The sequence below is a fragment of the Ornithorhynchus anatinus genome, chromosome 18 (assembly GCF_004115215.2).
Source record: "Ornithorhynchus anatinus isolate Pmale09 chromosome 18, mOrnAna1.pri.v4, whole genome shotgun sequence".
Classification (NCBI taxonomy): Eukaryota; Metazoa; Chordata; class Mammalia; order Monotremata; family Ornithorhynchidae; genus Ornithorhynchus; species Ornithorhynchus anatinus.
The window spans coordinates 42033539-42049305 of NC_041745.1; the positions used below are offsets into that span (position 1 = coordinate 42033539).

The 15767-nt window shown below is 42.8% G+C and overlaps 1 protein-coding gene across 5 annotated transcripts in view; it reads right to left on the reverse strand.

Moving 5' to 3' along the window:
• ALG6 (ALG6 alpha-1,3-glucosyltransferase) overlaps window positions 1-15767 on the reverse strand; it is a 38115-nt gene that overhangs the window by 2870 nt on the left and 19478 nt on the right. For all 5 annotated transcript variants that reach the window (XM_029046461.2, XM_029046460.2, XM_029046462.2 and 2 more), the window contains 8 exons: window positions 15219-15307; window positions 10394-10476; window positions 9206-9270; window positions 5497-5682; window positions 4786-4921; window positions 3028-3113; window positions 2376-2460; window positions 1260-1330 (listed from right to left, as the gene is read on the reverse strand). In XM_029046461.2, coding sequence (XP_028902294.1) covers window positions 1260-1330; window positions 2376-2460; window positions 3028-3113; window positions 4786-4921; window positions 5497-5682; window positions 9206-9270; window positions 10394-10476; window positions 15219-15307 — 801 coding nt within the window. The remainder of the gene's footprint in view (window positions 1-1259; window positions 1331-2375; window positions 2461-3027; window positions 3114-4785; window positions 4922-5496; window positions 5683-9205; window positions 9271-10393; window positions 10477-15218; window positions 15308-15767) is intronic.

A 15767-nucleotide genomic window follows, 5' to 3' on the forward strand; every position in this document is an offset into this window, starting at 1 on the left:
GTGGCACCATTTACTCATCTCTCGTGAGTAAAAGAAAATCAGAGTTGGGGGCAGATAGAAGCTTGTTCGCTTTTCAGTTCTACAGAGAGGAAGATCCATTCTGCTCTGCCAGAACAGTTTTTCAAGACACACTGGGGCTAGGCTATGCTTCGACGATTAGGGAACGTTCCTCCGACAACCCAAGCCCATCTGGATGGAAGCGGTGCAGTACTGTAAGCGCTTAACAAATACCAACATTATTATTATTATTATTATTATTATTACTGGAAGAAACGGCTGTGCTTGTGCCATGCCCATGGAGCTGGACACACTCTGTCGCTGCACTACGTACTCTCTCCAAAATGGCTTATGTCAACACAAGACTGGTCAGGTTTTTGTTTTTTCCAGTTAGAAGCTTCGAACTGCATATAACAGATGGCTCTTTATTACTATCATTAATATAATTGATATATTGTGTGTTAATATAATTATTAATAATAACAGTAATAATAGTACTTGTTAAGCACTTACTCTGTGCCAAGCATCCTTCTAAGCACTGGGGTAGATTCAAGTTAATCAGGTTGGACACAGTCCCTGTCCCACATGGGACTTCCACTCTTAATCCCCAATTTAAAGATGAGGTAAATTGAATCCCAGAGAAATGAAGAGACTTGCCCAAGGTCACACAGCAGACATGTGGCAGAGCCGGGATTAGAACCCAGGTCCTTCTGACTTCCAGGCCTGTGCCCCAGCCATGCTGCTTCTCTCTTTCCATTTCAGGATCCCAAAGCAAATGACCATACTTAGTAACTGAATTTCCCGGTCCTTTTTAAAATAGTTCTCCTTCTCCCCATTTTAGACCTATGGAAACAGACTCAAGGAGGTGGGTTCTAGTGCTCCCGCAAGTCAGCAAGGGCTTAGAACAGAAGCCATGTGTTCCATATCCTCTGCCTTAGGCTCTGGCTACCAATACACTACTCCTTTTTCCATGCAAGCACAACATTTCTCTTGTGTGTTAAACTGCTTTTTGAAGTTAATGGAAACTTAACCCACAGTAGGATACACAACAGGAAGAAAAGGAATGAAAATTAAGACCCCCCTGTAACCAGAAGGAAAAGTTTAAACTGTGTAAGGGAATTCTAGCTCACCTTTATAGGGACTATTGACCCTCTAAAATAAATATATTCATCTAAGCAGAACTATCTATTTGGGGGTACTCATCAGCATTTATATTTTGGCATAAATGCATGTGCAAAGGACTATTTTTAATATTTACTCACAGTGAGACCAAAAGAATGGATTTTTCATGTACTTGAAAGGAGAACAGGAAGAACGATAATGCACAGCTCACCTGGAAAAATAGGAAAATGAAACTTAGTTGCTATAGCCGCATCTAACGGTACAGTAATTTAAGTGTAACTACACCGAAGTCGACTTGAATAACAGCCAACGGTAGAATACAAAAAAACATTACAAAAAACCAATGGAATTTCTTTTTCACTAGAACTGCATCCTAAAAAGGTTATTTTCATAAAAAATTGGAAGTAAACTAAGACACGAGCACAAAAGGAAGAAAATCGTTGGGGGGGACGGGGTGTGAGCACCACAAGAGGCAAATTTCCACATTCATCACTTGTTCAGAAAGCTGCTTTTGTAGCACTCTCTACCTATGAGCTGTTTTCCTAAAGCTTAGCGAGTCGTTACCACAGCTCCGAAGATCTGTTCCAAACAACTTCCTTTCCTCCCACCCTACCTTTCCTACCTGCTCCCAGTACCAGTGTGCTAGTATATCAATCCCAGCGGAGCCCTGAGCTGGGAGGACAGGGGTCCAAGACGTCAGAGTCCTCCCCAAACTGAAACCCATAGGAAATTTAACCCAGAGGCTCAGAAAGGGAAAAGACAACAATACTGCATTTCCCTTTTAGGGGAAAAAAAAGACACACACAACCCCCCCCCCCCCCCCCCCCCCCCCCCGCCCTCAGGATAGGTGGATTCCTTGTATCGTACTCTCCCAAGTGTTTGGTACAGTGCTCTGGACACAGTAAGCACTCAATAAATGTGATTGAGTGAATGAATGAAATGCATATCAATTTCAGATCGGGGATGGGAACTTCTGCTATTCTTTTCAGGAGCCACTAGGCCACACTGTTTCCATAAGATAAACTCCCTTATTCCGCTAGTTAGGAAACCAACCCTCCGGCAGGATGGAGAAAAAGGTGTCCAGCCAACGTAGCAACGGCTGTGGGCCATGGGGCGGAAAGGGACCTTCCCTCATCCAGGAGCCAGCTAAACCTGTCAGTCTCCCCGCCAGGCTCACCCAAAGAAGCCAATAATCAGGGAGTTTTAAAAAGATCTGGGCAAAGCAAAACTAGGATTTTTAAACTGGGAAAACTTACCAGGGTAAATTTAAATCCTTTGAGAGACGGCTGGAGGGTTAACTTTATACAAGTGGGGAGCAGGCTCAGAAATGTTAGGGCGAAGCTAAAAGATGAAAAGAAAGACAATTACTTTTCCCTTTGTGGAGAAATGTTAATTTTGGATGTCACCGAGAAGCTTTTTAATATAAGGATAAATACCACAGTCCTTCACTTGAGAAAATTCAAAAGGAAAGATTTCCAAAAGGGTATATTAATAGAAACATTTTAAATAAAGGGAGACATGCACTACTAAAATAATAGTGGATGACATAAAATTAGCAGGTTGGACACAGTCCCTGTCCCACATAGGGCTCACAGTCTAAAGAGTAAGGAACAGGTATTTAACCCCCATTTTACAGATGAGGACACTGAGGCCCAGAGAAGTTAACTTGCCCAAGGTCTCATTAGCAGGCAACTGGCAGAGCTGGGATTGTCACCCAACTCCTCTAAATCCTAGACCCCTGTTCATTCCACTACATTAAAAACACTTAAATGTGGACAAGCATGTTTGTATATTTGACACTGGAATTTAGTACGCAATTAGCATTTTACAAATAATATACAATATTATACAGTGCCTTAAACAAGCCACTGTTTTATTCATAATTTCTTAAGAAGTCTCAAGTCTTACCTGAGCTTCAGCTGGCTATGGGTTGTCATAATGTGTTTTACCTTTAGAAGAACATTTAAACTACACCAAACATTGGCGACTTTATCCTATAAAGACATTTATATTTTAAATGAGTTTACACTGATTTTGTTGACATTCATCGAGCAACACTTTCTACCCACTTGTGTCGTAACCCCCGCATAAATATTCTACGTAGAAGGGCATTTGAGAAGCCTTTTAAAGTGAAAGATCTGGAAAGAAGTTCATTTTCAAACAAAAACATTTCCGGGTTGACCAAAAACATCCAGGGAAATAAAGCTTTGCACTTCTCTGGAATGAGACGTTTGCCTAAGGAATTAAAATCCTTTTTCCCCAAATTGGAACACGCCTAGCACCTAGCAAATTTTCCTCACACACCTGAATCTACAGCAACTTGCTAGTTGCTAGCAGTGACAGAGTTAACCGCTTATAAATCAAGAAGTTTAAAGACATTAGCAGTTGTGCTAGGATCACTTTCCAAATTAAATTTGTCACTAAAGCTATCATGCTCATGAAACCCATCCTCTCCACAGCTGCTGGAACCACAGCTGTGTGGATATAACAGCGAGGCGGCTGGCAGCACCGACAACTGAGCAGCCCTTCCGCCCGCCCCTCGCCAACAAGCAACGAAATCTGTTCTTGAGGGTAACCAAGGATTGCCAGGGAACCTGGGAGGCTTGGCACCCCAGAAAAGATAGGAGGTCTATTTACTAGCCAATAAAGGGGCCGTCAGAGCTATCGGCATTTGCTGCCATTTCGGAAAATGGAGTCCGTTACACATGCCCTGGTGTAAATCTGACGGGCATTCATTTAGATAAATAACCACTCCCGCTCAGCTCTAAAAACGCTTTGGATAAACACAAAAAACCTGAAAACCCTTGGCTTGCTTGTGTGCCCGTTCCCCCGCCCCCCACTGATTAGCTTCAACACCCAGATTTTAGAGGTGGACCAGAGTCCACTTTGAAGGGACTCTAGAGGCATTTTAGTTTCCACAATTTACCAGCGTGAGAAATGTCTTTCCCCGAGGCATTTAATACCATCTTTCTAGTCCCGTGGCCAAAGAGTTGTGTTCTATTCGAGGAGTCAACGCTAGAACTCTGAACGTCACATTCCTAACTGACAAGAGTTGCATAGAAATAACTACACCGTTCCTCGATGCCTTTGTTTAAAGCCGCTGCATTTTCATCCTAGGATATTTTCCAAAGAGAAAATGAAAGAAGAGAGAATGTACTACACAAACCGGGATTTCCTCGAAAGTGGTGATGAAGAACAAGACATGGGGCCTTTTAATTTGTATCTGAAGTAACCGTGACTGTTAATCTTACAGTTCACTTGTACAACTGAGAGAGAGGGGAAAGAAAAAATAAGAATGCAAGCCATTCTATTCAGAGGAGCCCTTGGGGCTTCTCATTTTAAAGTTGCATCTTCTGTCTTCTGACACTCATTTCCTATGGAATCTATTCCAGTGGAAAAATGTATGAGCAAAATATGGATCTGATGATGGCATAAATATTATCTACTCTTAGAATATTCCAGAAGATGCCAGCTGAGCTAGGGGTTAAATACTGGATTAAATAACTGGCAAGGAATGAGTGCAGGAGGAGGGCAGCTCGAGTTACTGCCCCTTATGTGAGTTCCACATGAAATCCCTAAAGGTCACGGTGAAGGCTTCTTTCGGGGCTCTCGGAAAATACCAAACACGTAGAGAATGAAGGGGTGGGGGAAAGTTAGTAAACATGCCTCAAACAATCCACGATCAACTGGGAAGAGTCTCTTAAGTACTTGCAGGGTCTGATCGGCTCTGGTCGAGAACGGCAGCCAGCAGAGGATGAAGGTAGCGATCACCGTGAACGCGAGTTTGACAAAGAGTAACAACCTGAAACAAAAGGAAGTGGGGAGGAGGGGGTGACTTTTTTTTTCCCCAAAATAGAACACAGATCACCCGAATTTAACTGGAGAAATGTACATCTTGGTGGAACTCAATTGGGATAGGTCCACTCCGCCTCACAGTCGACTCTGGATTCTTCTCTTTCGGAAGACGTGATCGGCAAAAACGAAATGGTGAAAAACAAATTATCGGGGGTCTTCGGTAGATCCAACCATAGAGTCGCTGTCCAGCAAAATGACAGCCACTATCTTAATCGATCAATGGTATTTATTGAGCACTTACTGTGTGCAGAGCACTGGGAGAGTACAACAGAATCAGTGAAGGCAGTCACCACAAACCCTCAACAGGGAGGACTGTTTCTGACTAGATCCCTCTTCTGACGCCCTCTCCTTGCCCCCAGCCGCTGGTCCCGAGTGCATAGTACAGTGCTCTGTGCTTAGTAAGTGCTTAATAAATATGACAATGAATGACTGATTAGTGGAGAAACTTGCTGAAGTGGCAAATGGTGAAACGATAACCCGTTGGTTAGCTAGTTTCTGGAATCCAGCATTTAAAAGACTCACCCATTTCCTTTCAGGCCTCTCTTGAAGCACTTGCCCAGCAGAAAGCAAAAGAATGGCAAAGAGTGGTAAAGTTCCATCTGCTTATAACTGACGGCCAAGCAAAATGCCAGTGATCCAAGAAGGTCCCAGTCATAAGACAGACCAAGAACCCCCCACAGAGCCAAGCCAAGACTCACAGAGTTATATATGTTTCCAGGTTAAAGGAAAAAAATCCACAGAAGGCAAAGAGCAGAATACAGAAATAGTCATCCAATTTCTCAGTGCGCAAAAATACGCCCCCAAATATTTACAGAATTTCTAGAGAGAAATTAAAGAGCATTAATAGCCAAAATTAAAAGGTTAATACCAAGGCCTCTCATGCTAAGCACACTAATAGTTTTATTCCGGTTTGACACTGCAACAGTCAGTAAATATATGGAAGCTTTTTTGGGTGTTTTTTTTTTAAAGAAAGTCTTTAATGTGTCAACATTTTTTCGAATTGTAAAAGTTGTCGCTCAAATCCTCAATGAAATACTGTAGTCCAAAATAAATATACACAATTTCCTAAAAGAGATGATCTTGGCCCTCATTATAAGACTTTTCTCCAACCAAAAATCCACATTTCTAAACAGAAAACTCTGTGTCAACTAAAACCTGGCTGCAATTGAGGTACGCTGATATTTGCTGCTATTGGGCAGATGCTCTAAATGAGACATTATGTAATAATAATAATTATTATTAAGGTATATGTTAAGTGCTCATTATGTGCCAGGCACTGTACTAACTGCTGGAGTGGATACAGGCAAATCAGGTTGGACACAGTCCCTGTCTCACGTGGGGCACACAGCCTCAATTCCCATTTTACAGATGAGGTAACTGAGGCCCAGGGAAGTGAAATAACTTGCCCAAAGTCACACAGCAGACATGGGGCAGAGTTGGGATTAGAACCCATGACTTTCTGACTCCCAAGTCCATGTTCTAGCCACTACGCCATGCTCCTTCCATCTTACAGCAACATTTCCTTTCATTTACAATGTAAAATCTTCTGGAGGAATACCTGATTAAATATGCCAAGTGATACTTTTAACATTTATAGATCAAGAAGTAAGAATGGGAAAAATATCAATGAGTTGAATAAGTCAGATCGAGCTTATCAGTTTATGTGATAACTTTGTATCTACCCTAGCACTTAGTACACTGTAAGGACCTAATAGATGAAATAGTTATCATTACTAGTGAAAAAGCTGCCAGTAGTTCTCGAAGTCTGACACAAGGGATATTCATAAAAAAGTACTGGCATATCTACGTTTTTGCTTTAATTAACATTAATAATCCACCCTCCACCCAGTCCCACAGTACATATTCATAATTTATTTAATAATAGTAATAATAATAATGGCATTTGTTAAGCGCTTACTTTGTGTTAAGCACTGTTCTATTTATATTAATAAATAGACCTCCTCTAGACTGTGAGCTCCTTGTGGGCAGGGAATGTGTCTATTACATTGTTGCGTTGTGTTGTGTTCTCCCAAGGGCTTACAATAGTGCTCTGCACAGAGTAAGTGCTCAATAAATACGACTGATTGATTGATCAATAATGTGAAAAGTTGAATGCGAATAAAAATCATTCTAAAAGCTCATTTGGTATTAATTCTCAATTTCTTAGCCGCATCGGTGATCATCTTTGTCACGGATGTTAAAGGAAACTAATAACTGTCACATAAACTGGTAGAAAAAGGTCGCCATGTTCCAAAACTGAAACTGAGAATTTTTCATTAAAACCTATACATCATGATAGATCAAAATTTTTATATGCTAAAGGTTTGAGCTTCAAAGGCCACAACGGTGATCCGTAACATATTTAATCGAGAGCAATTGATGGGAATCAGAGAAGCAACATGGCGGAGTGGATACAGCACAGGTTTGGGAGTCAGAAGGTCATGAGTTCTAATCATGACTGCACCATTTGTCTGCTGTGTGACCTTGGGCAAGTCACTTCAGGTCTCTGTGCTTCAGTTACCTCATCTGTAAAATGGGGATTGAGAGTGGGAGCCCCACAAGGGATAAGGGACTGTGTCCAGCCCAATTTGCTTATATCCACCCCAGCGCTTGGCTTATAGTATGTGCTTAACAAATACCATAATTATTACTATTATCAGAAGCTGAGGGACAGAATTTGGACATGTGCTTTCCTTTAATACCAGTGCAACTTGATCCCAGTATGAAAATAAATGTCTCTTTTCATTTTATGGATACATCTATGAACCTAATGGAAATGTATGAGAAAATCCAGAATGGACTGAAATCATAATTTTTTAAAAAATTTGAGAAGGGAACAGGAAGCAATCGATATTGAGCACTTACTGTATGCCGAGCTTGAGTAAAGGTGGAAAGCTTTATTTTCTTACTGGCATATAAATTTACATTAATGCTTCTGATTATGTCATAAGAGGAGTTTGTTGACATGGTCAGTGACCTCAGAGAGAGAGAGTGCCCCAAACCCCACAAGGAGGGGGAAAGCAGATAAAATTACGGATGTGATTAAAAACAACAGTTCTGAATATCTTCTGTACGTCCTTTGACAGATACGCATATTAACTTCATTACGACGAAAACAAATTGGCATCGAAAGAAAAAGCTGTTAAATTAAGCAATAAAGTTGCTGGGCATTTTTCTTTTGGGCAGATGGGAACCGTAACCCCTGATACATTAGAATATATGCCCAAAACATTGGCATACATTTTACAATGTGACTGCTGTTTTTCATTTGCAGATCTGATAAAAACATCCACCTGCCAAAAAAGAAAAATAAGAGCCTTGGAGGATCTTGTTCAATTGAGTTCTATTTTCCAAGTGCTTCTGGATGGTGACTCTAGAATACATGCTCGTGACTGTACTAAGAGCTTCTTGGATCCTTGAAGGACAGCATTAATGGAACCCAATGATACAAATGCCATTCTTTAGATTGTTTTAAAACGGTATCTGTTAAGCTCTTACTCTGTGTCGGGCACCGTACTAAGCACTGGGGTAGATATAAACTAATCAGGCTGAACACATTCCAAGTCAGTCAGGGAGTGAGTCATATTTATCGAGCGTTTCCTGTGTGCAGAGCGCTAGGGAGAGTACAATATAACAATAAACAGACACATTCCCTGCCCACAATGAGCCTATATTTTAGAGGAGGAGAAATACACATCAATAAATAAATATAAATAATCCCCATTTTACAGATGAGGTAACTGAAGCACAGAGAAGTAAAGTGGCTTGCACTGTGCGAGTAATACAGGCAACTGCCTTAAAAGCACAGAGATCGATACAAGATTGTCAGGTTGGACAGAGTCCAGGCCCCACGTGGGACTCAGTCTTAATCCCCATTTTACAGATGAGGTAAATGAGGCACAGAGAAGTTGCATGACTTGCCCCAGGTCACACAGCACAGAGGTGGTAGAGCCGGGATGAGAACCCAGGTCCTTTTGACTCCGAGGCCCGTGCTCTATCCACTGAGCCATGCTGAATCTCCAATGACGTTTGAAAGGTGTTTGCAAAAATATGTGGGCCCAAGGAAGTTTTTTTATAAACCAGACAACCTAACCGTACTTGGCTCTCTTCTCCAACACTCCTTACACCATCCAACACTCCTACAGTAAACACATGGCATTCTTCCTAAATGGACTCTTTGAACTAGACTTCATGATTTCCAAGTTCTTCATTATAAATTGGTAAAGGATACTGAAAATGTCCATAATCGATAAGGATAAGGCCTGGATACAGCAATATGCAGAGGGCACTAGCAATCTGTAGAGGAAAAAACAAACAAAACATTGGCCACAGAAGAAACAAATCAGTCTTCCGACCGGCTAAAACAGAAAGAAGAATAATAATAACAATAATGATGATGGTATTTGTTAAGCGCTTACTATGTGCCGAGCACTGTTCTAAGTGCTATTTACGCACGGCATCAAAGGCCAACAAACTCCCCTTCAGGCATCCAGTTTAATCCGGCCTATTTTTGGTAGCGACCACTACTTTTCTTCAGACCCATAACTCTTTAAGCCACAGAATTCCAAGTGGACATAACGGTCTCTGAGGAAGAGGGAAAAGCACCGAGAGGATATTCCTCAGGGAAGCACCTGGCTCCTGCTAGACAAATCATCCACGGGCCACCCCCAAACGCTGGTCTACAAGGGAAGGCTCTGCAAACTGAGAGGCTCAGAGAAGCAGTGTGGCCCAGTGGAAAGAGCCCGGGCCTGGGAGTCAGAGGCCCTGGGTTCTAATCCCCGCTCCACCGCTCGCCTGCTGTGGGAGACCTAGGGCAGGTCACACAACTTCTGTGCCTCAGTTACCTCATCTGTAAAATGAGGATTAAGACCGTGAACCCCACGTGGGGCAGGGACTGTGTCCAACCTGACCAACTCGTATCGACCCCGGCGCTTAATACAGTGCCAGGCGCACAGTAACCACTTAAAAAATACCACAACTATTATTATTATTAACATCACAGCTGCTGGCTCCTTCAAAATCCTTCCCTTCCAGCCAGGACTACACAAGGTCCTGGGCTGCGCTGGCGTCGTCTTTGTGGCCCGACGCCCTCCCCAGCTCAAGGCTTAAGGTTTATTCCCGGCGCCGTAAATTTGATGAAATGAGTCATTCAGGAGTAAGGCGCCTCCAAAATGCTGTGCATCTTGTTATTGTTATTGAAGGACATTAAAATAATTGCTGTAAAATAAGTTAATATTTTCTAACTGGAAAATCTTTAATACAAGATATACTGGCCCCCATCAATTTTCCCTGAGCACCAAGTGGGGTGATTTGGTAGCATTGATAAATCCTTCTCCAAAGCCCTACATTTTAAGCAAATAAAGGAAAACAGTTGCCCACAAATAATACCCTTTACCAACAGAGTTGCTTTGGTACTTGCCTTTTTTTTGGGCGAAATGTCTTTTAAATAACAACAGTATAATACAACGGCAGGTACGTAAATGACCAAGTCAGCGATAAAAACTGAAAGGCAAAAGATTAACAGTCCATGAGCATTCTTCAGTTATATTCGGCAATCCATCACCTCACTGATTCAAGCCAACCTACACCCTGCCCAGCTGCTGGAACTATGGAACTGGGCTGGTCACCATCTCTATTTCCTCCAGTGCTGCTCACAGAGCCCTGAGGTCGGTGCACGGTAGGGGATCATATCTACTAATTCTACTCTCCTCTTCCCAAGTGCTTAGCACAAAGTGCTCTGAATTCATTCAATCATTCAGTCATATTTATTGAGCGCTTGCTGTGAGCTTGGGAGATTACAATATAACAATAAAAAGGCACAATTCCTGTCCAGAATGAGCTTACGGCCTAGAAAGACAAATAGCTACTCAAAAAATATCCGCATTTGATGGATTACACACACACACACACACAAATTACAGGCTTTGGAATCAGAGGTCATGGGTTCAAATCCCAGCTCTGCCACTTGTCATATGTGTGACTGTGGGCAAGTCACTTAACTTCTCTGTGCCTCAGTGACCTCATCTGTAAAATGGGGATTAAGATTGTGAGCCCCACGTGGGACAACCTGATACCCCTGTGTCTACCCCAGCGCTTAGAACAGTGTTCTGCACATAGTAAGCTCTTAACAAATACCAACATTAAATTAGTTAAAACCGCACCAATTTAACTGGATTTTTCTGAATTTCTGCTTAAAACAAAAACTCAGCTATCTTCGGGGACACACGACACTCAATTCAGTGTCCTCTCCAAAAGTCTCTGTGAAGGACGAATGCCAAAGCTGTACAGCAACTAATCTACGTGACAGAAAGATGAAATTGACCTAATGAAACACACGCGATTTGGAGCGTTCACCCGTCAACAGTTAATTCTCCAAAGGGAGAAGTGCACTCGATTGTAAACTCCTCAAGGTTAAGGAATTGTCTTGTAATTCCCTCAGCGCCCCGGCTCAGAATATTGCCCCAGTAGGTGTTCAGACGATGCGGTTTGCGTTGAGGATGAGAACGTTGCCAAACTCACAGAGCCCAATTCTCCACTGTGTTCCAGAGTAGAAAGGAGAGAGGCTCCCTACATCGAGCTCCTGTTCACCGAGGCTTTAGCCCAGGGAAAATGAATGTGATGGCTATTTGCTAGAAGCTAAAGTCTCATCTAAGCAGCAGCCAGAAGCTTTCCCTATGAACAAACTACACCAAATTGGGGCTTACTTACACAAGTTGGGAACTACACCTGACTGTATTGTGGCAAAACGGTTAGAATGATACTGAAAGCAAAAAAAACTCATTTCAAGGTCTTATATCAGTTTATGAATTCCTTGAGGGCAGGGACTGGGTCGAACCTGGCTTGCACTCTCCCAAGCATTTAGGACAGTGCTCTGCACATGGGTATGGAATAAATATTACTCGATGAATTTTGTACCTGGCCGCCCTTCTTGGCATCGATCTTATAACATCTCTAACTTGTCTCTCTAGTAGTAACTCGACATGTTCATGAATTTCTCTAAACACCTTGAGTCTTCTTGAAAGCCAACTTTGCCCTAATTTTCCCATGAATTTCGTGACTGTATCCGAACCCTCGCTGAACCTACTATCATCATCAGGTCACACAACTTCCTCTGGTAATGCATTCCAATGTTTGCCATCCTTATTGTGATGAGGTGTTTTGTTTTGAACCTAGCACCCTTCAATCGCTTCAGTGAGTGCCCCTCTTTTTGATGGGGTGGGATTTGGTGAACAATTGTCTTTTTCCCTATCCACCCCCCACAATTAATGGAGCTTGTAAAATTCAATCTTGTCTCCTTCTCAACTTTCTCATTCCATGAGGAAATGGCCGAGTAAGAGACAGGACCATTCTGGCTGCCTTTAACCCCTTCCAGTTCTGAGATGTCGTCTTACCTAAGATGGAGCGATCAAGCACTTAGTACAGCGCTTTGCACACAGTAAGCGCTCAATAAATATGACTGAATGAATCTAAACCACACAGGGTACGCCAGGGCCTATGGTCTTATATGTTTTAGTTGTTTTCAATACCATTCTTGATATCTATTCTCTTTTGGGGGTTTTTTTAGCTGCCATAGGGAACCATTCAAAGGTATTCAAAAGAAAGTAATAATAATGAATAATTATGGTATTTGTTAAGTGCTTAACTATGTGCCAGGCACTGTACTAAGCGCTGGGGTGGATACAAGCAGATCAGGTTGGACACAGTCCCTGTCCCACATGGGGCTCACGGTCTCAAACCTCATTTTACAGATGAGGTAACCAAAGCCCAGAGAAGTTAAGTGACTGGCCCAAAGTCACACAGCAGACAAGTGGCAGAGCCGATATTAGAAGTCATGACCTCTGACTCCCAAGCGTGGGCTCCTTCCACTGAGCCACACTGCTTCTCAAGACTTTGGTAGTCTACTTGGTTCATCTTCGCTATCATTATTACGTGTCCACTGTGTACAGAACACTGCACCGGGCTCTGGAAAAATTATGACGAATGTGAAGAACCCAAATCCTACTTTCAAAGATTCTGACCTAAGGGATAGATAAATCTTGTAGAAAAATGTAACTTATGACACTGGGGAAAACCTCTGCGAACAACAAAGGAGAGAAACCGAGTGTCATCGCAGAGTGCAATAAAACTTCTTCCCTGAACCTCCTTTCAGTTTTTCCCCTTAACAATCTATCAGACTTATTCCCAACGGCGTAAACGTCTGTTTGGCTCGCGCTTGGTTCCTGAGTAGAGCAGGGTAGGGGTAGGCCTGGCATCCTGTTTCTCCCCAAAGCCATGAGCTTGGGGAGGGCAGAATAATAATAATTGCAGCATTCGTTAAGCACTTACTATTTGTCAGACACTGTACTAAACACCAGGGTGGATACAAGCAAATCGGGTTGGATGCAGTCCCTGTCTCCTGTGGGGCTCGCAGTTCCAATCCCCATTTTACAGATGAGGTAAAGGAGGTACAGAGAAGTGAAGCGACTTGCCCAAGGTCACACAGCAGACAAGCGGTGGAGCTGGGATCAGAACCCATGACCTTCGGACTGCCGGGACCGTGCTCTAACCATTGCGCCACTGGCAGAACTCCAAGGCTTCACCCCCTCCTTGCCCGTCAGTCTTGGGGCCTCTACTTTTATGGCAATCTGTATCAGAGGGCCAAAGGCCCGAGAAGCAGTGTGGCCTGGTGGAGTGGCCTGGGAGTCAGAAGGATCTGGGTTCTAATCCCCCAACTTGCCTGCTGTGTGACCTCGGGCAAGTCACTTCACTTCTCTGAACCTCAGTTACCTCATCTTAAAATGGGTATTAAGACTGTGAGCCCCATATGGGACAGGGCCTGTGTCCAACTCAATCTGCGTGTATCTGCCCAGCGCTTATTACTGTGCCTGGCACATTGTCAGAGCTGAACAAATAACATGATTATTATTATTCTCTGCCCCTCACTTCCCTCAACTGTAAAATGGGGATTAAGACTGTGACCCTCTTGCATGGACTGTGTGCAACCTGATGAGCTGGTATCCACCCCAGCACTTAGTAGAGGGCCTGGCACACAGTAAGTGCTTAACAAATACCATTATAAAAATAATAAAATTTTAAAAGGCCCAGGGTCTGAAAGACAATAGGCTGAGCAAAGGTAAGAATTTTAAATTATCAATCAATGGCATTTACTAAGCACTTACTATGGGCAGAACACTGTACTGAGCACTTGGGAGAGTACAATAAAACAAAGTTGGGGCGGAAAGTACCGACTCTATGTTTTTATGTAACATCTTGGGCTACGGCTGTATTTCCCAAGTGCCAAGAACAGGCTTGCCCTTAGTAGGTTCACTCATTCAATCATTCAACCGTATTTATTGAGTGTTCACTGTGTGCAGAGCACTGTACTAAACGCTTGGAAAGTACAATTCAGTAATAAAGACAGACAATCCCTGCCCACCCCGGCAAACTGGTTTCATTCGGCCGGTGTGGCGGATCTCTGGGCACAGCTGCCCGAGTCATTCTTTCCAGGGTAAATGACCGTTCGTGTTTCCGAGGGCTTGTGAACTGAACGGGCATCACCAGCCTAGTTGGTGAATTCTGCATATTTAACATAGGTGAGGCCAAGGTATAACACAGGAAAAATCAATCAATCAGTGGTATTTTTTGAGTGCTTACTACATGCAGAACGCTGGGCTAAGCACTTGGGAGAGTCAAATCCAAGAGAATTAACAGACACATTCCCTGCCTGTCTGGAGGAAGCCACATCTTTTCTCTCTGTCCCCTTACCATGGACTATTTTGATGGACAGAGAGGTGATGATTTCAACCCCAGCAACTATCAGGGCTGGAGCAATAGAGTGCAGGCTGTTTCTCTTTGAGTGTCTCAATGAATACCGGTATCCTGATACTGCGCCACGCAGAAAGCGCTCAGAACAGTGACTGGCACAGAGCAAGCGCTTAATAAATAGGGGGAGTTTTTGCAATCTGTAAAATATTTTTAAATAGATGGTTTGGAATATTTATAAGTTACAGAGAAAAGGAAGAGCTGCAACCTTGTGACTGATGGTGACTTAATTAGCAGAGAATCATTACTCCAGAGAAGTCCTCTCTCTTTTTGTGTTGGCCTTCTCTTGGGCTACAACCAAGAGAGTTCTCCATTGGGGAATTATCTGATTGGACGGCCAAGAAGTCCCATGTGAGGAAAAAAAAGGAGATTTGGTGACAAATGGAGATTTGGCAGAAGAGTGAATTTACCAAACCCTACATGGGACATGTACAAATTCCTACCTGTTGTGCGCATAAAGAGTTTGTGTGCCTGACTCTCATATCCGCGTGATGAGTGGAGAGCAACCCATTCTGGATTTATAAACTGTGCCCTGTAAAACAAAGTGTGAACCAGGTAAAAACATCAAGAAATACATTTTTTCCCCTCTCCTCCATGACTTTCAGTAATACTGAAGACACTCTGAAATGTTCTGAAGATTCAGAAAACAATTCATTTTCTTAAAATGAAATTTTGAGCACATGTATCCTTTCTCCTTTCTGGTCCATTTTGTTTCATAATCTTCAGCTGCTTTTTGCTATACGCAAATCCAACTGTAATTTATTCTAACAATAATAATAATAATGTTGGTATTTGTTAAGCACTTACTATGAGCAGAGCACTGTTCTAAGCCCTGGGGGAGATACAGGGTAATCAGGTTGTCCCATGTGAGGCTCACAGTCTTCCCCTCTGGTCTGGAAACTCCTTGTGGACAGAGACTGGACTGTGTACACCTATCATCAATGATATTTATTGAGTGCTTACTGTGTGCAAAGCACTGTACTAAGCGCTTG